This window comes from Bactrocera neohumeralis, chromosome 5, assembly GCF_024586455.1.
Source record: "Bactrocera neohumeralis isolate Rockhampton chromosome 5, APGP_CSIRO_Bneo_wtdbg2-racon-allhic-juicebox.fasta_v2, whole genome shotgun sequence".
NCBI classification, from domain to species: Eukaryota; Metazoa; Arthropoda; class Insecta; order Diptera; family Tephritidae; genus Bactrocera; species Bactrocera neohumeralis.
In genome coordinates this window covers 69,252,773-69,277,689 of record NC_065922.1, presented here as the reverse complement: position 1 = coordinate 69,277,689, position 24,917 = coordinate 69,252,773, and the positions used below count along the sequence as shown (strand labels likewise).

Genomic DNA, 24,917 nt, shown 5'->3' with positions numbered 1-24,917 from the left:
AAAGAACAACACTACAACGCTGTTGCTTAAATTGAACTTCTAATTAAGGTTATGTTGCTATGAATTTATTGAGTTTTATTTATATTGGCTTTGTGTACATGTTTATTAATTTGCAAATCTAATTCAGTAACCAATATTTAATACTTTTACAGTTAACAACTAACCTACATATCTAAGTGTATGCACGACGCTAAGTCTATATTTGTGTGTATGCACGCACAATTTAAAGGTTACTTATTTTTTGTATACAATAAACTATATTAAATTAAGATACGTATATATTTATATATAATGGTAGTAAATAGCTTATTTTTCTATAAATATATGTGTATATATATGTATAAATAAATTTTCATTTGCTGTCATCGATTTTGATTTAACATATACGTATGTTTGTATATTCACTTTCGAATTATAATAATATTATTTATAAGCTTTTTATTTTGTTATGACAAAAATTGATCACAATAATTGGTGTACATTAAAGTGGTGAGAGCGAAGAAGGCTGTTTAATTATAACTAAATGAATTTAAATTTTAATGAAATGAAAATATAAATCATAATAAACTATGCAGGGTGCATAGTTTGGAGGTAAATGACTACTAGGAGGGAAAATAGTTTGATTGGACACTGCTGGAAGGCACAAGTACATATGCAGAAATGATTAATTAGATATAAATATTTATACAATTTAAGTTGTTTACGAAAAATTGTGAAAAATTGAATTAATTGTGAAAATAATTAAGGACATACTCGTATATGGTAAAGTGGCACGTAAATGTATAGAAAAATATGTAAATTTTATAACTAGAAAAAAATTAAAGAACACAAAAAGTTTAGAATATAATTTTTTTAAGTTTAAAAGCAGTTTAGTTTACTGTAATTTTTAACGCTTTTTGTAAAACACGCTATGCTATAGTCATGTAAACGCTAGTGTGCATTCGAGCATAAGTTTAATTATTTATTTAAATTTTTTTTTTGTTTTTTATGCCACGATTTTTCCGCGACAAAATCTGTTTTAAATTCTTGAGTCAATTCTTAACATTGTTTATAACAGCTAATTTGAAATTCTTGTTTTTTTTTTCAATAATATATTAGTTTTCTGTTGTTTATTTAAAGAATGGATTTTTCGATGCTGAAGATTTCATAGTGCACAGTATTTGTCGCTCTAATTGAAAATCATATTCGAGTCCTTTAAGCACGTCCGCAATTTGTGGCAGTGTGGGTAACTGAAAGAAGATGAATTTTTTTTCATAAAAAATTTATTAAATAAAAGTAATAATAAAAATACTTTAGTTAGGCGGTCTCTAACTTCAGCTTCGTACTCACTTCATTATCCGTCTGACGCTTCAGCATTGGATTGATTATAAATGGCACACCCTCAACTTCCGAGTAGGCGCCCAAAGTGCCGACACTATGTCCCGATGTGTTTGTGGCGCAATTTGCTGTGCTTGGTGGGCGTGGTGCAGGCCTTTGTGGTGATTTGATTTGATATGAAGTCTGTATTTCTTCGTAGTCATGGTCGCTAGGCACAGGCGGTAGCTGCCAAATAGTGCAGTAATAAGTGAGAAAATATATTATTAATAAATTGTACACATATTTCCTCCAATATTCACAAATGCAAGTGTGTGTGTGTGTATTTGTATGCTTACCGGCTGATTGGGTGGGCCACCCCAATTACCCGCACCACCACTCAAATTCAAACGATTTAACGCTTTCTCCACCTCACTGCTGCCATTGCTCAAACTAATGACATTCGGTACGGGTGGCGGCGAACGTATGGGAATAGCGCTGGTTTTGTAACAAATCAATACACCATTTATATCGCTGAAATAAAGGCGAGCAAGGGAATCAGTTAAGTTTCTGCTAGCTTATTGCATTGAATTAGGGCTGTTGTGTAGTCTGTACTTACCCAGCTAACTTGAAACCCTCCGGTGCCACTTTCAATTTGGAACAAAGTATTATGTCGGTGACTGCTTGTGTGACATTGCCGCGTTTGGTGAGTTTGTAGGCGATTTGACGTTTACGCCACGCCTTCTGTTCCGTATCGGCGGTACGTGAGAGCAGCGAAAACTCTTTGGGTGGTTGTGTCTTTTCGGGAATCACTCTGGAAATGCATGAAATGAAAGTTTTTATTAGTAAATAATTTTTTAAGGTAATGGTTTATATATTTTTGTTTTAGCCGCATGCCGCAGAACTGCAGTTTCAATAAGAAGTCACTCCCTTGTTGTGTAAGTGCATCCTGAGTTTGAAGTGACCGGTGTAAAAAGCGACAAATGTCCGAAATTTATTTCTCGGGTGATTGATTACTATTGATTAAACCTGCTGGGGTTGTAACAACCGATTAGCAACCTGACATGGCGCATGCCTTGAAGTTGTTGGCAATGTCCCTCACTGTCTGCTCTTTCCTCATAACGGAGCAGCTCCCTTATGGTATGGGGATCAACCGCCATGTACGGTTCCGGTCCTGCCATTCTTGTGGAAGCTGTAGAGATGTAGCTTGTCAGCCAGTTCATTTCCGGCGATACCCTTGCGACCAGGCACTCAAATAAGGTGCGCTTGGTTACGATCTGATAGGCTGTTCAGCAGTACTATACACTCCTGCAGCAAAAGAGATTTAACTTCACAAGCGGAGATCGCTTGACTAACAATAGTTTCGTTGGAGGTTTATTTTTGCACACGAATTATAGGCTTCCCCTTGGAATATTCTTGAAAAACTTTCCATGGGTATGGAGAGCTTGGTACGTGGTCCTGCGACTCCTGCACCAATACCCTCTGACGTTTTCGAGCCATCGGTGTACCACTTAATAGTGCTTCCTCTTAGCAGTAAGTCCAGCGTGAAATCATTCCATTCCGCCTTACTGCTGTGGGTAACTTTAAACTTCCTAGTGAAGTTTTTTGTTTTGGTAATGCTATGCCTTGGCGGAAGACCCAGTGGTATTTCATCACTTAGATAATCCCTCAACCAAACCCTTCTGCTGTCATTTGAAGCGTACTGAGTTTGGCTGCCTGATTGATTACTATGAGTAGCGGTGTGAGATCCAGCATCACTTCCAGTGCTGCTGTCGGGCAGTAACGCATTGCACCCAATGCGCAGATGCAGGCAAGTCGTTGAAGCTTCGATAGTTGCATACCTATCGAAGTGTGAGATGCTTTTGAGGCATAAGTAATAATCGGTCTTACGATCATGGTGTACAACCACCTAATAACCCATGAGTGCCTTTGTAGCCTTGTAGTCAGGTCTACCTGCTACTTCCATCGAAGTGTAGAATCCAGCGTGTGGCCCAGATAATTGACCATATTAGTCATTTCCGACTCTCTGCCTATACATATAGAATAAATTCCCAAAAAATAATTATGTGAAGAATATCAAAGAGTAAACCTCTTTAGCGTCGACAATTGTGACTTATTTGACAAGTGAATGTACTCATTAAACTATTTTATTTTTATCTCTACCATTAAATGTGTCTATTATCTTGATGTGATTACATATTTTGCTAAGTGCCTACTTATATCGGGTGATTTTTTAAGAGCTTGATAACTTTTTTAAAAAAAAAACGCATAAAATTTGCAAAATCTCATCGGTTCTTTATTTGAAACGTTAGATTGGTTCATGACATTTACTTTTTGAAGATAATTTCATTTAAATGTTGACCGCGGCTGCGTCTTAGGTGGTCCATTCGGAAAGTCCAATTTTGGGCAACTTTTTCGAGCATTTCGGCCGGAATAGCCCGAATTTCTTCGGAAATGTTGTCTTCCAAAGCTGGAATAGTTGCTGGCTTATTTCTGTAGACTTTAGACTTGACGTAGCCCCACAAAAAATAGTCTAAAGGCGTTAAATCGCATGATCTTGGTGGCCAACTTACGGGTCCATTTCTTGAGATGAATTGTTCTCCGAAGTTTTCCCTCAAAATGGCCATAGAATCGCGAGCTGTGTGGCATGTAGCGCCATCTTGTTGAAACCACATGTCAACCAAGTTCAGTTCTTCCATTTTTGGCAACAAAAAGTTTGTTAGCATCGAACGATAGCGATCGCCATTCACCGTAACGTTGCGTCCAACAGCATCTTTGAAAAAATACGGTCCAATGATTCCACCAGCGTACAAACCACACCAAACAGTGCATTTTTCGGGATGCATGGGCAGTTCTTGAACGGCTTCTGGTTGCTCTTCACCCCAAATGCGGCAATTTTGCTTATTTACGTAGCCATTCAACCAGAAATGAGCCTCATCGCTGAACAAAATTTGTCGATAAAATATTCCGGCCGAAATGCTCGAAAAAGTTGCCCAAAATTGGACTTTCCGAATGGACCACCTAAGACGCAGCCGCGGTCAACATTTAAATGAAATTATCTTCAAAAAGTAAATGTCATGAACCAATCTAACGTTTCAAATAAAGAACCGATGAGATTTTGCAAATTTTATGCGTTTTTTTTTTAAAAAAGTTATCAAGCTCTTAAAAAATCACCCGATACAAGTATACATACATACATATGTACATATGAATGTCTGCCTGCAGCTAAAGCGCAGTTATTTGAACTTTACATATTTGCTGAATTTTGTAATACGAGAACTTTTAATCACTTCACATTTAGCCTCATTCATCTCTTTTCTTTGAAAACTTCAATGACTCAATATGTTGGGAAATGCTGACGCTAAATTGTAAAATGTGGAAAGTTTTTACATTGAAGATACCTCGTATATTTTGTGGTTAATAACAAGCTTTACAACAAGTTAATGATCGATTGCTAAATTTATACTTTTATAAACTTATATTGTATTTATAAATATTAGTTTACGGAACAGCTAAAATTACACACACACATTTTTAATATTTCATAATCAAATAATTTTACTTTTCGCATAGTTAGCACAGGTACACCTACACTTTTATCGTTATATCGATAAAAACAAGCAATTAACTTCTCATGCAGCGACATTTGCTTTCATAAGTATGTACATTAACGTTATCTATGTGTTGGTATTGATTATTTATAGAAAGTATTAGTACTATTACATTTTTTATTGCCGTTTACTGTTTGTTTGCACAGCAAAGTAAACTCCACCAGTTTATAAAATAAACAATACAATAAATGAAGAAAATACAAGGGTGATTCAAAAAGTCCAAGCACTCAGTTTACCATATTTGGTTTAAATTTTTACAAAACCTAATTTTTTGCACTTAAAGATATAACACAGATCATTTATCATAACATAAGTGTTTCAAATCAACATTTATGAAAAAATAAAATTTTTGAAATGTCGTTGAGGAGATAATGCAAATGAATTAAATTCTTTTCAAGCTGTGAACTTAAATTATAAGGGTTCTAAAAATAATTTTCTACCTCATTTATGTTGCAAAACTTTATCAGAGGATATAGCAATGAAAGCATCCATAAATTCTTGGTTTTATAAATTTGAACTCTGAATTTTCACCGAATCGCACTTGCAGCTTTGAACAGTTTGTGAAAGTGGGTGAGTCCTTGGATTTTAAAAAAGTAGAAAACAAATAGAATGGAAATCGTGCATTTAAATCAAAGATTGTTTGGATGAAATATATGGTGACCGTCAAAAATTGTCTAACGAGTACTCTCCGATCTCAAAAAACAAAGAGCAATGTCTATAAGTGATTCGATTCTTCTAAAAGATCCATGATATCGCTCCAGTCGTTTCTTCTTTTCGCTAATTCGAGATACCAAGTGCAGCCAGGTCCTGCTCCGCTTGATCTCTTCAAAGAAGGGAGATCTATTTCTTCCTCTACTTCCACCGGCGGATAATGAATGGAAAAACTTCAAAGCTGGAGTGTTCTCTTCCATCCGGACAGTATAATCTAGCCTGCGCAGCCGCTGTCTCTTAATTCGCTGAACTATGTCAATGCCGCCGTATATGCATCTCGTACAGCTCATCGTTCCATCGAATGCGGCACTCACCCGTTGCCAATGCGCAAAGAACTATAAATCTTCCGCAGAACCTTTCTCTCGAGTACTCCTAAGGGCGACTCATTAGATGATGCCATTGTCCATGCTTCCGCACCCCATAGCAGGACGGGAATGATGAGGAACTTGTAGAGTTTGGTCTTTGTTCGTCGAGGGAAGACTTTACTTTGCAATTGCGTAATCAGTCCAAAGTAGCACCTGTTAGCCATAGTGACTCTGCGTTGGATTTCAAGGCTGATATTGCTGTTGCTGTTGATGCTGGTTCCACGTAAGACGAAATTATCTATGATAGTTATGACTGTCACCAGTGACGTGCGAGCCATGTCGCGAATGCTATGACTGTTTGTTGATGACAGGAGATATTTCGGCTTGTTCTCATTCAGAACCAAACTAATCCGCTTCGCTTCCTTATCCAGTCTGGACAAAGGAGAACTAACGACGCGGTTGTTGAGGCCAAGGTTATCAATATCATTGGCGTACGCTAGCAGCTGTACACTCTTTTAGAAGATTGTAGCTTCTCAATTTAGTTCTGCGGCTCGTATTGATTTCTTCAGCAATACATTAAAGAAGTCACACAATATCGAATCTCCTTATCTCAAACCTTGCTTGGTATAGAACGGCTCGGAGAGGTCCTTCCCGATCATGACGGAGCTTTTGATGTTACTCAACGTCAGCTTACACAGCCGTATTAGCTTTGCGAGGATACCATATTCAGACATAGCGGCATAGAAGTAGTTCCTTTTCGTGCTGTTGATGGTGGCTTCAAAATCGACGAAGAGTTGGTGTGTGCTGATCTTCCTATCACGAGACTTTTCCAAGACTTGGCGCATGGTACGAATCTGGTTGATAGTAGATTTTCCAGCTCTAAAGCCATACTGATAAGGTCCAATCAATTCGTTGACAGTGGGCTTCAATCTTTCACACACTAGGCTCGTTAAGGTCTTATATGCGATTTTAAGGAGGCTTAACCCATCGCAATTGACGCAGAGCATACTTTTTGTGGATTGGACAGAGCACGCTTAGGTTCCAATCTTCGGGCATGCATCCGACCCTATCTTGCAAAGAAGCTGATGCATCGGCTCCTGGCGCATTGTGGTTCTTCAGGCGGGTAATTGCTATTTGAACCTCCTCATAATCGGTCACATCTATTCCATCCTCATCGATTGGGGAATCGGGTTCGTCATCTTTACATGTTACACTTTCACTGCCGTACAGCAGGCTGGAGAAGTCTTCCCTCCATAACTTCAATAGACTCTGAACATTAGCCACTAGGTCAACACTTTGTTTCTGCAACGGTATGCTGCGGTCTAAAAACCTTCCCTTAGCCGCCGCATCTTTTCATAGTATAAAGACAACCGCTGGCAAGAATTCGAATCGAATGAGGGAAAGCGTGTTTAAGAAGCAGGAGCATGGCTGGGTGAAGTGTATCGAGCTAACAGCAGACTATGTTCAGTAATAAATTTTCCAAAATCGCATTTCTTTTGTAGGTTAAGTACTAATCGGACGAAGCTATCAGTGCAAACAGAAATCGCATAGACAGCTAGCTACTCACTTAGACAGTAGCCAATTACTCACTTCAATTGAGATAAAGCATTATCAACCTCGAGCAATTAGATCAACCCTCGTTGCACTCCAATTACGGATTATAAACAGAAATCAATTGTTTATTTAAATTTCACGCTTTATTGTTATTTGTTTGTAATTTCCTTATTTTTTTAGCAAGCTCTGGAAAACAATAGTTTTTCGTTTTTTTTTTGTGCTACAAATTAAATTGTAAGCAAATTGTAGGCAAATTCGCACAGGTGCGTCTGGGTTTACAATTAAGCAAGTTTTGAGGCCTGACTCAACAAAAAAACAAAAAAAAATTATATCCACATAATAAGCCAGGTTTATGTCTGGGGAGCTTTACCGTAGCATTTGTTGTTGTTGTTTATTGTAAATTTAAATATAGCGAATTAATTAGTCAAGGTCTCACCCAGTTGTATACATATTGAACTGGACAAGTGATAGTCAATTATGCAAACAATTGCTTTGATGTAGTGCCAACGGCGCGCTACTACAAACCTTATCAAGCTAAATGTCTGCTGATAGACAAAGTAAAAACAAAAAACAAAAGCAAAAAAATCGAAAAGTCACAGAAAATGCACTTTATTGAGTGCTTAATGCAAGTGAGAAGCGATGCGCAAAGCACCAAGTGCAATTGAATATAAGAAAGTGTGCAAAATGAAATACAAAAAAAATCAAAAACAAATTGTTTAACGAAAATTATTAATAAAAAGCAAAACAAAAATAGCTTAGTTTTTTTCACCAAGCATTTCATTCATTTTACGTGCACATCCGCTCATTTTGGAAAAAAAAAACAACAAAAAATAGAAAATAAACAATTTTGGTTAATTAAATTTGTGCAAACAACGAATGCACTGTATACTCAAGCAGTTAGGCACATCACACACTTGCATATTTACACATTAGGGTGCTCCAAAAAAAAGAAAAATTTAATCCAAAAAATGGATACCTAAACACTCCTAAATAAGTATTGAGCGAAAGATCCTCAAAAATCGACAAAGCCGACTCGCCTTAAATTTGTTGAGGCGGCTGGTTGTTCAGGTTGTTTCGCCAGATTCTCCGAAGATATGACGGCCAAGATGTTTCAACCTCAGCCTTGCAAAAGCTAGACAATGTAGGATAAAGTGACTTGATGTTTCCATTTTACTATACTCTAAGCAACTTTGACTGCTAGCAGCCGGCAGAAGATCTCGCCGTCGCACAGGAGCTAGTTATTGATCCGCTTGTCTGCAAAATTCACGCAAAATTCAGATGTTCAATGTTAGAACGCAAGAGGACAACGGAGACACAACTCGTTTCCAATACTATGTAATCAGAACAAGGCGCTCCTTTGAGTGGGGTAATACTGCGTATGTTTCGTGAGATTTCTTTTTACGTCAAATATAAGTATTTGAGAGGGTGAATTGAAAATTTCATTTTTTAATCACCCTAATATTCATGACTTCATGAGTATAATAAATAGTTCATTTAGTTTTTATACTCACTTGAGCGTCTCCACCACATACTCTGGCAAGCCCTCAGTCTTTGATAAGCATAAATAGCGCGTATTCGTGTGTCGGACGAAGAGTATATTTTCACGCCATAAATCTGCGTCGGCATCTTGATCATAAGTACGATGTATGGGTGTGAAATTCTTGGGGCATCTGGAAGTTGTGTGGAAAAAATATGAATAAACAAATAAGAATTAGAAGCAGAAAATATGCGGTTTTAAACAAAAATACAAATATTTCTACAGAGTTGCATTTGCAACGCAATGAAATAGATATCGAAAGCACGCAATCAAGTGCTACGCGTGCAAAATTGCTGGTCATGAGTTGTTGTTGCATGAGAAGCGTACACTTTAATTTTAAATGAAGTCAACGTTGAGGAACAGTGGGTTGATAGTAATTAATAATATTTAACATTTTGAAGGTTGGGATTAAACAAAAGCAAATGCACAGCACAGCGGCTACACTGGCTGGGTCATGTTGTCCGGATGGACGAAAACACTCCAGCTCTGAAAGTATTCGACGCAGTACCCGCAGTGGAAGCAGAGGAAGAGGAAGACCTTCACTCCGTTGGAAGCACCAAGTGGAGAAGGACCTGGCTTCGCTTGGAATATCCAATTGACGCCACGTAGCGAAAAGAAGAAACGACAGGCGCGCTTAACAACAGCGCTCGGCTATAATCGCATAAGCGGTGTCTACGCCAATTAAGAAGAAGAGAAATGTTCCGACATTTAACAAAAGAAGGGAAGCTGAAATTTTAGTTTAGTGAATCTTTAATAAAGCTTTCTCATTTATTTTTCGCTAAATGTTTGAACTGTTCTACCTGAGAACAACGTTTGACATGTTTTCAGAACATTTGATTCGATTCGAACGCGACAAACTTTGTTAATATTATACGCGAGCTTATTGTCCGAGAGACGGGAAAACTAGGAGTGTATACCATTAGGACATCTAAAAAATAGAACATTTCGTTAAGGTTCACGGTAATGGTCTATCTTCCAATCTTCGTCTGTAACGTCGACAAACCGAACCTATTTTCTAGCTGTGAATTGCTGTTGAATCACAACAAATCCATGCGTTCATGAAGCGCAAGTTTAGTGGTGTTGAAAAGGAAACATTCGTGGTCGATCGAATGATGATGGTCGCTGTGAGACGTCGCAAACGGTGGCCAAGCCGGGATTCACTGTTAGGAACGTTTTTTTTGTGTGTTTAGAGGCATTAGTGGGGAATAATATGCTATAAGCTGATGCTTTACGGCCGATCTCTTAATTAGAAACAGTACTGTCCACAATTGGACCATCTAAAGGTGGTAATCACCTAGAAACTAAGTCTGCTTTGAACGATAGAAGAGGAATTGTGTTCCATCAGGACAACGCCAGGCCACAAACACTTCGGTAGAGACTGACAAAAACTCCAGGAGATTAATAATGATTGCTATCTGTTCTTGTCTGTATATGCAGATTTATTTTGCTGATGAAAAATTCGTTTTAAGAGAGTCTTGTGAAAATCGACAGTTCGAAATTTTTGTCAATAGCGACGAGGGTTTCTATGCGAGTGGCTTTATGAGCACACCGATAGTGACAGGCTGAACTTTTTAACAATTTGGACGAGAGTTTCTATTAAAAAGTTGCATTATGAAATTCTTCGGCCTCAATCGGATCTTAACCTTCAATTTAATGCAAAAAAATGGATTTGTTTCACTACATACACCTTATTTTTTTAGTTCAATTTGCCAAAACTCAAGCTCTAAAACCCATAATACTTGTTTTACGACTTAATCTAACAATTTGAAGTCAATATTGCCGTGCTGTTAATATTTTTTAAGCATCAACTCCACTATTGAGCCACCGTACCCTACCTTCCCGCGTATACAGAGTAAACACAAGTGTATCTAAGAATGTTAGCCGCGTCAAAGTGAAGGGGAATATGCTACAAATAATACTTAGATAGGGAATTTCAAGAAAAATGCATGCATGCGGAAGCAAAGTAGGCTAATTATGCGACCACAAGCACGAGTGCCCACAATACCGGCGAGCAAATAAGAGCACCCCAACGTTAACAGCCAAAACGAGCAACGACATAAGTAAGTCCATTAGCCAAAGTGTAGCAAAGAATTTGCGGGCAACAAGCAACCGGCACGCTTTCTTAGACAACGATCAAATACATTGTAAAGAAATTGGCTCATGGCAGCACTTATTTGCGGCTTCCAATGACTTGTAAAGGGGGATTTTTTAGAGTTATAGATTTTATATCTCTAAAAAATACGGAAAAATCTATATTTTGAATTTTTTGGTTCGCAATTCACTCATTGAACAAAATTGGGACTGCTTTTTTTAGAGGTACCGGCTTTTAGGTCCAATTTTGTGGCACTTCTTAAAGATAGTCGGTCTTAGCTCACCAATAAGGTGGCGAATCTTTATTTGCAACTGGTCAGTCACCGCTTGACTTGCACCGATCCGTCCAACAAGTAGTCAAACGAAGTGAAATCTCATGACCTTGCGGCCGTTACCGAGAGAGGCGAATAAATCGCGGACAATTCCCCCGGACCCGGAGTTCTCAGGGTAGCCGGGTTGCGCTGCAACAATTTTTGAATGTTTTTTTCTGATTGGTCCCGGGGAGGATATATGTAAGATGTTGTTTTCTCACTGCGGCGCTTCTCAGGGCGTACCTTTTTTAATATCAACAAACAAATGTGAAAAGGCTTGTTTGACAGTTGAATACACACAAATAACAACTAGCTGATTTAAAAGCTATCACCATAGGAAATCTCTCTCTAAAAAATACACCCTTTATATACAACACAACAAATATTTTATATATAAAAATCTATCTATAAGCATATACCAATGCATGTATTGCATCGATACTTATACGTACTTCTCGTAGTCCTCGACAATTTGCAACGACGTAATGGGTCGATTGTCGGGTAAAAAACTCATTATGGAATTGATGACGTTCTTTTGTGTGGATAGCGCGCCGACTGAGTTGACGGCATTGGGTGATGTGGGCACACCGATACCACTCTGTATATGTTTGCCGGCTTTATTCATGTTGTTGCTGCTGCTGTTGCTAATCTGGGCTTTTGCGACGTTGAAACAGTTGCTGCGCAGGTGAGGACTGGCAACACGCGAAATTATTACCGCCGCTATTCAACTATGTGTTGATGTTTGACTTTTATTGACAGTTGCTTCGTACAGCGCAATCGTTGTTAGATCGTTCGACTGCTTGAATGATTGGAATAATTTATATCCGCTAACTTTTGTTTTTAATTCCTTGTTTTTGTTGTGCACACTCAGCCATGCAAATATGTGTGGTCGCGGTATTTTAGCAATTCAGCGCTGTCTAATGTTCTCTGATATCTTAATTTGTGCGCTGAAAGTAAAGAACAGCAAAGAAGAAAAACATAAATATATTGTGATTATTAGACATTTTTGCATAATATAAATTCTGCACGTCTATAATAAGTACGCTAGTTGAATAAGAAAGTGTGTACCCCGATTGATTGATAGCGCAAACACACACTTATAAAAATGTACATTAGGGTGTCCCTTGTTACCGAAGTTGATTTTCATAATCTGAGCAGGGTATATTAAGTTTACCACGAAGTGTGAAAGAATGTATTTCGCGCACTTCGCTCAACTTATGGTCAACATAATCTGCCTACTCAGCGCACTATTCTCAACACCATCGCCCATATTAAGACTCAGCTTTCATTATTGAATAATATTCGACCGAATAGACCACCGTCCAACACTCAGTGAAGAAAATATAGCAGCGGTAGCTGAGAGTGTACACGAAGACCGTGGAGAGTCGATTCGGCGCCGTTCGCAGCAACTCGGACTGACCTATGGAACGACTTGGCCCATTTTACGTCGAGATCTTAAATTGAAAGCGTGCAAAATACAGCTTGTGCAAGAACTAAAGCCGTTCGGCCTTTCCAAGCAATATCGTTTCGCTTTATGGGCTCTTGAAAAGTTCCAAGAAGATCCGACGTTTTCGAGTCAAATTTTGTTCAACGATGAGAACCGTTTCTGGCTCAATGGGTATGTAAAAACACAAACATGCCATATTTGGGACGAAGAGCAACCTGAAGAGTTTCAAGAGAGAGAAATGGTAATTTCATCCAGAAAAACATCGGTTTGGTGTGGTTTGTGTGTCGGTGGTATCATCAGTATATATTTTTCCAAAATTGATGCCAGTGAGAATGTAACCGTCAATGACTTGCCAAATTGCGACCGTTTTCGCGCCTTGAGAACAGATTATTTCATGCCGTGATCTCGACGAAATTTGGTTTCAACAAGATGGCGGTGCCAAGATCGTGTGATATTGATGAGTCTAAATTCTCTGCGGACAATTCCGCTTCGATTCAGGCCTTGGAGCAATAATACTAACAATTTAACAATGTTGGCTCTTAAAATATTACTCCTGGTTGTTTTGGTATCAGTCGCCAATGCCTTCTTTTTCTTTCCAGATTACACAAGTCTGACTGTGAATGAGAATGGAAAACCAGGACATAAACATAAACGCTAACCATTTCTACAGCAGCAACAGCCACATCATCAAGCAGTACAACAGCAACGATACCATCTTCTTGTCGGTTAGGACGAAGGCGACGCAATGGAAGTAATAGAAGAGCAACTGGAAGTAATATAAGAACAGCTGCAAGAAAGGGCCAAGCTTGAAGAATGCGAAGCCATGAACTTTTGTCTCATAGTCCTATGTGTTAGTCATATTCGAAGCACCTAGGCGTGGCTTATCAAAGACCGGAGTGCGACTATGTTGAAACTCTGTAAACCAATTTTTGACGGTCGCCGTCGAGGAAGAATCACCGTATATGTATGTCATTCAAAGTATATTAGATTTCAAAGCGCGGTATCGCTTCCAACAAAAATAATTGTTTCACCCACCGATATTCCTCTTTCGCCATTTCTTTGTATTTAAATTTGGATTGTGACAATAGCCTTCTACGAGAGTACTGCACGATAGCAGATTTGTCTTGCGATAGTGGGCAGCGGGTGATGGGACTATTTACTTATAAAACCGCCTACTCGTAAGACAGAAGTATGGCTATCTCACATAAAGAAATTGAGCCGGATATCATCTGGCCAAGGGCTATTATGTCTGAGTTCCTATTTAGATGGGTAATTTTTAAGACTTGTTTGACATCATTGGATCAACAGCAGCAGGGTTACTTCGCAACTTCCTGATTCTTGCTGACATTGAATTCAACCCGGGCCTGAAAGAATTTCTCTGCTGCTTTTGCTCCAACCAAACCATAACGCGGTAAGGTGTAACACGTGCAAAGGATGGAATTATTCTAAGACGTGCTCAAGCCTTAAGCCACATTGGGAGTGAACTACACACTTCTACGGCTGTTTGCACCTGTTTCGAGCCACTACAGACGCAACTAACTTCAGACACACGTTGAACGCCATTCACAGAGGAGCCACTGACACCTTAACCGGCTCCTTTACACTGAAGTCGTACTTGGAGTCAAACTACATATACATAACTAATTGTATATGACGACCCAAACTCCTGTGAAAAAGTTAACCTTTAACCAGCAGATCCATTAACCTTCTAGTGAATAATCCACACCGATCTAAAATAAAATGGCCTGCTAAATGGTATTTGGGATTCTCTGCGCGCATAATAATAATAAACAGATATGCAAAGAGAAGTAAAAAATATACACAGTAGCTGCTAAAAGCTCCAAGGAACTCAAACAATGTATGTATGAATCATACGACTTATCTATGATAAATAATAACAATAAATTCTTTAAACAAAAGAACATTTTAATACAGATAAACAGCGTAAATAAGGGCAATAAACTTTAGAAAAATGCTGCGAAACCGCGTAAGTTCCGAGATGAAACAATCTGAACAAAAGATAAGAAAAAGACGTCACTAACGTCATTGCTAACGTGGAAGATAAAATAAACAGTTTCAAATGATTCTACATAGATATAGACCTTTTTCATTATCAAGACTTTCACTAGAATTTTTGTATCAATATTAAGTTTTTGGAGAAAAAAAAACATCTCGAGTAAATAATTTCGGAGCTACTGCGCTGAGTGACAGAAGCGAGATGTTTTCGTTTCTATTAATAGTGGACTTTGGAGATAACGAAGGTGAAAGTGATGAACTGAAAAGTAATTTCTTTTTTTTTAAGAACGTTTACGAGCTCAGCTATTAAAACGCAAAAATTGAAAAAAAAACACAGGCGCAAGAAATAATACTGATCAAAGACTTTTAGTGTACACTGTATGAAATTCAATTGAATGAGTCATTATTAGTAAGACTCCACTTGTTATGCAATAATTTGAAACAGCTTAATTAGATCTGAAGAACAAAGTGAATCATATCAGAATACTGCAGCTTTCTAACAGGTTATACAGTTACGACGAGAATTCAGTGCAAGCACAATTTGAGCTGTCATAACATCGTTCTTAAGAAACGAATCGAATATGGTATATAAAAATGATAGATAATAGAGAGAGCGCTGAAGATAATAACGGCTGATACTCTCAACTGATAAAATACATTGATTGTTTTCAGAATTAAGTCGCTCAAGAAAGAAAATAAGATCACAAGACCCAATTTTAGGTAAGAAGGAACAGGAAACTATTAACAAAGTTCAGTAAGTTCGATATTGCTAAATATCTTCTGCTTGTTGAGGAATTTGTCATGTCATGCTTTAAAGGATGAGAAACTGAAAAGGGTATGTAGTAGCTGGATTCGACATAGTCCAAATTCTATCAAAAACAATCTGTTGTGACTGTTTTTTTTTTGTTTTGAGAATACTGTCTGAAATACCTTCCCTTCTTTTGGCGCATATAAATTGGTATAACTTCCAGGTAATCCGCTTAGATTTTCCCGTCCTGCTATATGGTACAGAGGCCTGGACGATGACAACAACTGATGAGTTGACGTTGCGAGTTTTCGAGAGAAAAGTTCTGCGAAAGATTTATGGTCATTTGCGCGTTGGCCACGGCGAATATCGCATTCGATGGAACGATGAGCTGTACGAGATATATGACGACATTGACATAGTTCAGCGAATTAAAAGACAGCGGCTACGCTGGCTAGGTCATGTTGTCCGGATGGATGAAAACACTCCAGCTCTGAAAGTATTCGACGCAGCACCCGCCGGGGGAAGCAGAGGAAGGCCTCCACTCCGTTGGAAGGAATAAGTGGAGAAGGACCTAACTTCGCTTGGAATATCCAATTGGCGCCACGTAGCGAAAAGAAGAAACGACTGGCGCGCTGTTATTAACTCGGCTATAATCGCGTAAGCGGTATCTACGCCAATAAAGAAGAAGAAAAATCCGCTTAGATTGACTGAAAAATAGCTAAACCTGAGTCATACCCAAACTGCACTGATGGTAATATGATCCCACAGAATCAAATTGCACATGGTATGGGAATGTGTCAGGCAACTAAATGCAGTACGAAAATTTCGGCTACTTTGGATTTAGAGACATACAGAAGTTGAAAGATACGAAATAACAGACAAACTTGCGCAAGCAGCGGCCTCGGCGCCGCCGACGCGAACAAAACCCTTTTTCCTAAAAGAGGAACTGAGACGTGAGGAAGAGGTGATAAGAAACATGTACTGGATAGTAGTGACGAAATGAGCAAACCAAAGTAGAAAGTAGACCAACACTTAATCACGAGATTTAACATAGGTTGTTAAGTAGATTATCTCACTAAAAGTCTTATGGTGATTTAGTTTTACCAAAAATACAAGCCAATGAGTGGTACAAACCCTTCAAAGACGGTCGGGTCGAGAGATCATTGAAGACGTGTCTCGTTCTGGGCGACACTCGATCTTTTCCGCTGATTAAAAATATTAAAAAATTGAAGAATATGGTTCTTAAAAATCGTCAGACAAGTGTTGGAGAGATGACAAGAGAGCTCGACATCTCACGCGAGTTCGTTGAAATAATTTTGGTGGATATTTTGTGTATGAAACGCGTTCTTGCTCGACTCTGCCCGATAAAGCTGATTTTTTTTTTTTTCAAAAAGTGGACAAAAGTAGTAAAAAAGAGTAAGTAAGAGTAAAAAAGCGCGCAATACCGCTCCCTGGAACCCTGGATATTGAGGATATTATTTACAATTTCCGGGTACTTTTTTGTCACAATCTACATATCAAAACAAGTATTTTCAACTAACATAATGACGCAACGAAAAAACCCTGAGTCATTATAATCATCATTCTACTATATACCACTCTATATCTTTATTGGCCTTATCTATTTGAATAAAAAATATAAAAATAATTTATTTATAACAACAAAGAATCTGCTGACTTAGTTTGCACTTAATGGCAATGGCGATGTCACAGACTGCGTCGCTGTATAAACTCGTATGTCAATGTCAATAGGCCACAAATATTAAAATGCATAAAACAGTGATTCATTAAATATAATAAAGTACCGAAAATGCTGATAATGTTTAAATGTAGTTATCAAAACGTTTGTTGACATACGCAGATTCGTAAAAAATAATTAAGAAAAAGCAAAAAGTGAAAATGTGGCGGCGCTCGAGTTTGCATAATTTCAACACAAAATACATATGTATGTACTATATATATGTAAGTATGTATAAACAATCACTTAACATCACGTAATTCCCCAGTTGATGTTTCATCCATATGAGCGACCTGCGCCTACGCGCAGCTAGTCGCTTTTTATTAGCAATACTCATTAACTGGAATTTGCAAATAATTTCATTTTGATTGTTGTATGGGATTTTAACTGTTTTTATCGACACTCACGCCGGTTTGCCGCAAATATGTTCGACGAAAATTTCGTACACAGTACAAGAAGCGTAGAAGAAAAGACGTCAAAAGAGGAAACGGTAATAGCGTCAAAAATTTTATGACTTCCAAAGTGTGTTAGTGCTGAACGAATATGGGTGCTGAGGTAATTTATTAAAGTTTTGCCGCAACAGAAAAGGAAAAAGCGCAGCAAATTTGCAAAACTGGAAAAAAGAAAACGAAAATGAAAACATGCAAATGAGTATTCGAGAAAGTAGATGATATGGGTCGAACGGTGCGAAGAAAGCAAAGTAGTTGAAATATATAAAACAAATATACTAAAATTTTACACATATTGCGACTTATGGGGGGAGCCTGCTTTAGGAGGTTCAAAAAATCGATTTTTTTTTATTGCTTAAATCTGTTCCTAATATATCTAAGAATATGTCTGTCAATTTTGGAAAGACAATTCGGATTATTTTCGAAGATACAGCACTAAAAGCAGTCGGGCGCCGAGCAGGTATACGAGCGTTCGGGCAGCCGACCGTAAACTTTAAAGCGCGTTTTCTCGAGTTTTCATTTTTGGGATTTTCCAAAATTGGCGGGCAAAATTACAAAAAAAGTATTCAACCAATCGTATAAAACCAAAGCTTATTAGATTCAGTATCTTATTACATCCTCTGTGAACCTAAAAAGTTCTTGAAAACAAAATTCTAAACTATTTTTTTAGTAAATTGAAGTTAGGTTTTTTGGTGAAAAATGCAACTTTTTTTTCAAATCTAAAAAAAACTTTGATTTTCGCGTTTTTTTCGGGTTTTTTTAGGTTCACATAGAAGAAGGACTAATGAAAATTAATTATCCATTTGATTTTTTTGTTTCAGACAAAAATTGCGACCTACATTTTGCCCGCCAATTGGACACTTCAATTGCGCGGTGGTGCACAAAAGTAGATGAAAGTGGGCTGTATTTCGATATTTTAAACAAAAAAATGTTTTTTGTAAGTTAAATATGTAATAAAATGATGTAAAAATTTCATTACATGCCTTTTTTAGGCCTCCTAAAGCAGGCTCCCCCTTATGTGACGTTTCAAGACCGGAGCATATTCCTAGGTAGGACCCAAATTGCTACTTTAGTGGCTGATGCTCAGAGCATACTGAAGTTGTGAGGGAACACTTCTCCAGCCTGTTAAACGCCAGTGAAAGCGTAATACCTGGAGATGGCGAACCAGATTCCCCAATCGATGAAGATGGAATACATGTTCCATTGCCCGACTATGTTGAAGTTCGAATAGCAATTACCCGTCTGAAGAGCAAGCGGCCGAGTTATTTAAATAAGACGGCGAAGATCTGACAAGATGATTGCATCAGCTTCTTTCCAAGATATGGTCGGATGAAAGCATGCCTGAAGATTGGAACCTATGTAAGTGTACTCTGGCCAATTCACAAAATAGGATAATCCATAATTTGCGCCAATTACTATGCGTTAAGCCTCTTTAATATCGCATATAAGGTCGTATTGAGCGTAGTGTGTGAAAGATTGAAACCCACCAAATACCAAATTGCCGCTGTGTAAGTTGACGTTGAGTAAAACCAATGTATGTCGATGATATTGACATCATTGGCTTCAACAACCGCGCCGTTAGTTCTTATTTTTCCAGACTGGAGAAGGAAGCGAAGCGTATGGACAAGACGAAATATCTCCTGTCATCACACAAACAGTCATCGCATTCGTGTTGACAGTCATAACTTTGAAGTCGTAGATAATTTCGTCTGCCCTGGAACCACCAGCAACACCAGCATTGAAATCCAACGCAGAATCACTCTTGCCGACAGGTGCAAAGTAAAAAAAGTAAATTAGGATTTTACTTTACTCTCGACGCATAAAGACCAAACTCTATGAGTCCTTTATTACTGCCGTCCTGTTATATGGTGTGGAGGCATGGACAATGACATCATCTGATGAGCCAGACTTACGAGTATTCGAGAGAAAGATTTGTGGTTCTTTGAGCACTGGCAACGGCGAATACCGCAGTCGAAGAGACAGCGGCTGCGCCGGCTAGGTCATGTTGTCCGGATGGAAAAAAACATTCTAGCTTGGAAAGTTTTCAATTCAGTGCCCGCCGGTGGAAGTAGAGCAAGGGATCCATCAGATGGAGACCGACCTCGCTGTGGTATCTCGAATTGGCGGTGTTAGATGAGTAGGGTTCGTGGGGCATGCGGAGACTCGTTGCATGCCGGACATATGTACTTTCGGTATGTCAGGGTCAATTCTGGATAAGTAGAAGTTTAACCTGCTACAGTATCCAGAACGAAGTTGCGGAAGGGTCACACGCGTTTCTCGCGGCAACTGGAGCTCTTCGTCTATGGATGGTGATTTGACTCCAAGAACGCCATTCACGGGAAGGGAGTCGATGAAGGTGTTGATGGCTCCGCTGTGAATGAGTCCGACCTTATCGGTGGGGCGCCTTAGCATTTAATATATTCAGAAAAATCAAAGGTAGCATAGACAAATAGGCTACAGGAACGACCAAAGTGAAGTTGTTGTTCTTGTAGCGGTTATCTTGGGTGGTACGGTTCAGTTGGTTCTCATCGAAGTCATCCAATGATAGGCTCACGAAACGTGCTCTTTTGACGAGGTCGTACCATAAGGAGAGAGGTATTAGGTGAGGTTCGCTGGGCGTGCAAAGAAGTGTTTAGAGTCATGAGGTAGGTATTCAACAAGATAGGATATATGGTCGCTATATAATGAGCTGTAAGCAGCCCTGTTTTCTAGTATATCTAGTTTAAAGCTTTGAGTTTAAACCCAATGCTTAGAACTCTTTTTCACTTATCACCCATGCTGGTTAGTTTTATAAATAAACCTACTATCAAGTAAAAGTATCCATCGACATATGTATATTGCTCTCAGAGGATAACATTCGTTCACAATTAAAAAATTGTTTGCGCTATACCACTGACTCTTCTGGGTGTTTATCATAAGTTTATCCGAAAATTTAAATCTACAATTTCGCTTAGTTGTAATAGAAAGTCCACTTCATAGTGAACAAAGGGAACAGTGTTGCTGGATGGGTAGACTTTAACATGTAATCTGGGTCATGTGACTGACCATCTACGATTATATTTGCCTAATGTAGAATGTAATAAGATTTAAGTTCAGCGAACCACGGAGCGTACTTGCTGTAAAGCTGAACACAAAACGTTATTTTTAGGTGGTAAAACCCACTCAAGCTGTTTTAAAGAAATAAAAGTTTATCGCACTTAAGAAATTGAAGTTGTAAATTTTACGGAGAAGAAACAGCCGAACAAAAACTGCGCTTTGTTGTCTGCGCTCCAGCTACGAGCAAGAAAATCGCTAAGCCAATATGAAAACTCAAAATCAAGTTATGGCGAAACATTGACACAGCGACGACCAACAAAGAATGGATGGCAATTGGCATGAGAAGATGGAGAGACGACGAGACGATATCATAAAGAATTAGCAGACGAACAAAAGATGTGAAATGCTGGAAAATTAGGGAAAGGGATAATATTGAGAGCCGAGTAAGTACGCATAAACAGCGCGCTTGATAAGGGCAATGTGCTGGAAGTCGCGTGGCTGCAGCTAACAAGTGATTGGGCGACAAACGTTTTCGAAGAGTGCTTAAGCTGCAGACATACAGACATAAAAACTGATTAACAATTGACTGAGTGGCATGGAAAAAAGTTCAAAGTTTACAAAAACAGCACATGAAGTTCAATGAAACAGAAAGAAAAATTGCATGCACGCCGGAGGACGTGTCAGTCAGGCAGCATAGGCAAAGCACACCAGCAGCTCATAGTTGGAGATGTGCGGCACACGTTTCTTGCGGCGCGTGAGAGTTTATTGTTTTTATTTTTATGCTGTTTACCTCGCTCAGCGATAGAGCAAAGCGCAAATGACGACCGGGCAGAAGACATGATGATAGCGTGGTCGACCGTTTGAATGGTGGACCGAGTGGTTTCATAGTTTTGATTATGCTTGTGTGGCTATTTTATGAAAAGTTTACATTTTGAGTCAATTGCTGCAATGACCTCCAGTGGACGCGCATAACTACATTTAATAATTGTCCCTGTCTATATGGTTTTGTTGCCTTGAATTCATATTTTATACTTGTATACACGCAGTAATAAACAGATAAAGTCTTTCAACATATTTTATATGAGAATGATGAAGTATCTGATTAATTAGGAATTTAGTGAGCTACAATATCCAGAACGAAGTCAATAAGCAAGTCAGGCTCTTGTTCTGTTTGGTTGGTAGTTTGTTTCTTAGGAAGTCATTCCTCGGGAAGGGAATCCATTGGGAACTTCATGGTGTATAACGGTTAGAGGCTTTTTAAAAATTGGTAATTTCCGAAGTCTGGTCAGTTTAGTATTGGATTTCGATCACGTATTACAGGAAAGTTTGTTTCTTAGGAAGTCATTCCTCAGAAGGGAATCCATTGGGAACTTCATGGTGAATAACGGTTAGAGCTTATTTAAAAATTGGTAATTTCCGAAGTCTGGTCGGTTTAGTATTGGATTTCGACCACGTATTGCAGGAAAAGCGCTTAGCCAGGCGATTACCCTTTTCCCAAGAATTCCTAACAAAAACAACTTGGATGAGTTCGAGATGGAAGCATCCTACCTTCATTGTGTAATCTTCTTCAGAAAACATTAATAAACAACTCAAAATTGTACGGTTTGAATGGCAAAACTTAAATTAAGTTTTTATCGAAACCCTTTAACGGAAGAACCAGAAAACATGTTGTTTCGACGAGGTCAGACCATACGTAGAGCTGAGATGAGATGAGGATTCATTTGACAATGGGTTCTACTACATCTGGTCGATAGATTTTCTATTTTTGTGTCAATGCTAATCAGTACAAACTTGATTCGCTCATTATCGGCAAATTTTCTTTTGGTGTCGCTCATAACGATCACATGGGCAATACGAATCGGACAGCTTGAGTCGAACACGTTTTTGCTTTGCCTTTCACGTGGTCAAAATTATTTTTGAAAAGCTAATTTTTATTCTTATTCCCCTTTTCTGAAATACTTTTATCATATTATTCATATTTACACATTATAAAAAAATAGATATGTATATGATAAAATTAAAATTTCAGAATATAATTATATTGTAGATATTTATTTAAACCGAGCTCAGCAAATTCTTGAGAAAACTTGCACTCGCCAACAATAACTCGGTTTTGGCGACAAAAGAGTCCGAGTGTGAACCGGGACTCATACGCCAGACAAACTGGCATGTTTTTTTTGTTTTTTAATTCAATAATATTTTTGGCATGATTAGTTAATAAATTTTTTAAAATCGGTATAATAAAATTATTAGAGATTTGAAACTTCTTAATAAAGTTCTAAAGCTACAAAATCTTACAAAAGCCATAAGACTTTAAAGACAACAAACATAATAAACTATGTACCAGCAAACAAATGTCAGCACTATAATGCTGAAATTAGGTCAATTACAAATTTTCATAGTACATACCTACAAACGCATTTGCTGGTGTAAAGTTTACTTTGGTGTGAATGGAATACATTAACATACATATGTACATATACCGTTTCTTTTCGTACTTACATACAAGTATGTACGTACGTATATACATATGTACATACAACAACCTATATATACAACTTGTAACAAAGAATAAAAGTGAATTACTATACAAAGGAATATTTTTCTTCTTCTTAAATATGCTTATTAAGTATTTGTTTATTATAAGATAGAAAAAACATTATTTTGAACTGCATTTGTATGTGTAAAATATAAATTATTACACATGTAGATGTAGCACTGATTTCTTTAAAATCCTTCAAACTTAATAACGAAAATTTCAATACAATCTTATTAGCATATAATATATTATCTACTGTGAAACACTCGACGCTTCTTTCAATTTTTTATTTTAAACGTGCCGCATTTAACCACCAAACATGGTTTTGTACGTGATTACTTAATAAAATTCTCATAGCTTCTTTGCTTTTCACACTGCTTTAGTCGGCAATATTAACCCACTTGCTGGGAGATACCTACGTATGCACCTTTATATACATATAAATGTATGTATAGATAAAGAAAAGGTTGGTGCAGCAGCAAAACTCTCATAATAGAAAACATGAAATACCAGTTTAACAATGAAAACAAACGCTCGCCAAAAGATCAGAAGTAATAAAATCGGAGTAATTCAATTCTTGCAGTTAAATGTTTTATACCAACACGTTAATTTGAGATGTAATAAAAAAATTTGCAAATGATATCCCCGGCCAAATCGGAAAGAAAATAAGTTGAAGTACTATAGTATATCTGTATGCATACATACATATGTATAAAAACCCTTAATATATTACCAAAAAACACTACTAAAATTTACCTGATTTCCGACAAATATTGAACACGCAAATAGAAATCTGTGCCGTTTGGGGGCACTTTGGTGAAATTAAAGGTAAGTTGAAGTGTTGCAGACAAAAAGACTTCACTTTTTTTTTGCCTTTCAGCGTTTCTGTAGGTCTTCTTTCCTTTATTTATCTATAATATGCACTTTTTGCAGTACAATGCCATCTGCCCTTTCCCGATAGCGCTGTTGAGAACTCTTGCAGCTTTCAAGCAGTTACACTAATATATATATATTTTCGATTTTTTATTATACACAACAACAGTTTTAGCTGCCTTGTTAAATTCTTATATTTTCCGAAATTTGATTTTCACATTAGAATTTATTTCCTTCTACTTCACAGCTTCCTTTTCCACATCAATGTCGCGTAACTTTTATATATTTTTTCATTCGTTTCACTTGATTATGCACAACACTTCACTTTTATTTTTAGCCACTACGTCTTTCATTAATGCTCTTTCGAACGTTTCTTTGTGGCAGCAATAAATTTTAATTCTTTTTATAACTATTAGAGATTTTTCTAATTTCATAAAATTGACCGCCGCAGACCAAACACTTCAAAACAACACAACAATTTCCAATCAACTGAAATTCTTCTTTGATGGAATTGAATACAAAAGTGCTGCCAACCCTTGTCAAGAATGTGGTGCAATGATATAATTAATAAATATATATACATATATATATATATATATATACATGTATGTAGGTATGTGCATTTGTCAAAAGACCGGTATAATCTAAGTAATTATTG

The 24,917-nt window shown here is 37.7% G+C and overlaps 1 protein-coding gene across 1 annotated transcript; it reads right to left on the bottom strand.

The window, feature by feature from the left end:
- Positions 1-49: 49 nt before the first annotated feature.
- Positions 50-24,754, bottom strand: LOC126759007 (multivesicular body subunit 12A). The gene is made up of 7 exons (XM_050473524.1): positions 24,143-24,754; positions 11,866-12,360; positions 8,986-9,144; positions 1,913-2,107; positions 1,653-1,827; positions 1,330-1,542; positions 50-1,229 (listed from the first exon to the last, which is right to left on the bottom strand). Exons 2-7 carry the CDS (start codon positions 12,036-12,038, stop codon positions 1,110-1,112), a joined length of 1,035 nt encoding a protein of 344 aa, XP_050329481.1. The 5' UTR covers positions 12,039-12,360; positions 24,143-24,754; the 3' UTR covers positions 50-1,109.
- Between the last annotated feature and the right edge of the window lie 163 nt (positions 24,755-24,917).

Coding starts and splice junctions, on each gene's coding strand:
- LOC126759007 (XM_050473524.1), bottom strand. CDS start 12,038: ATGAATAAAGCCGGCAAACATATACAGAGTGGTATCGGTGTGCCCACA. Junction 9,145..11,865: donor ATTGTCGAGGACTACGAGAA/GTACGTATAAGT, acceptor CACAACTTCCAG/ATGCCCCAAGAATTTCACAC. Junction 1,230..1,329: donor AGCGTCAGACGGATAATGAA/GTGAGTACGAAG, acceptor ATCTTCTTTCAG/TTACCCACACTGCCACAAAT.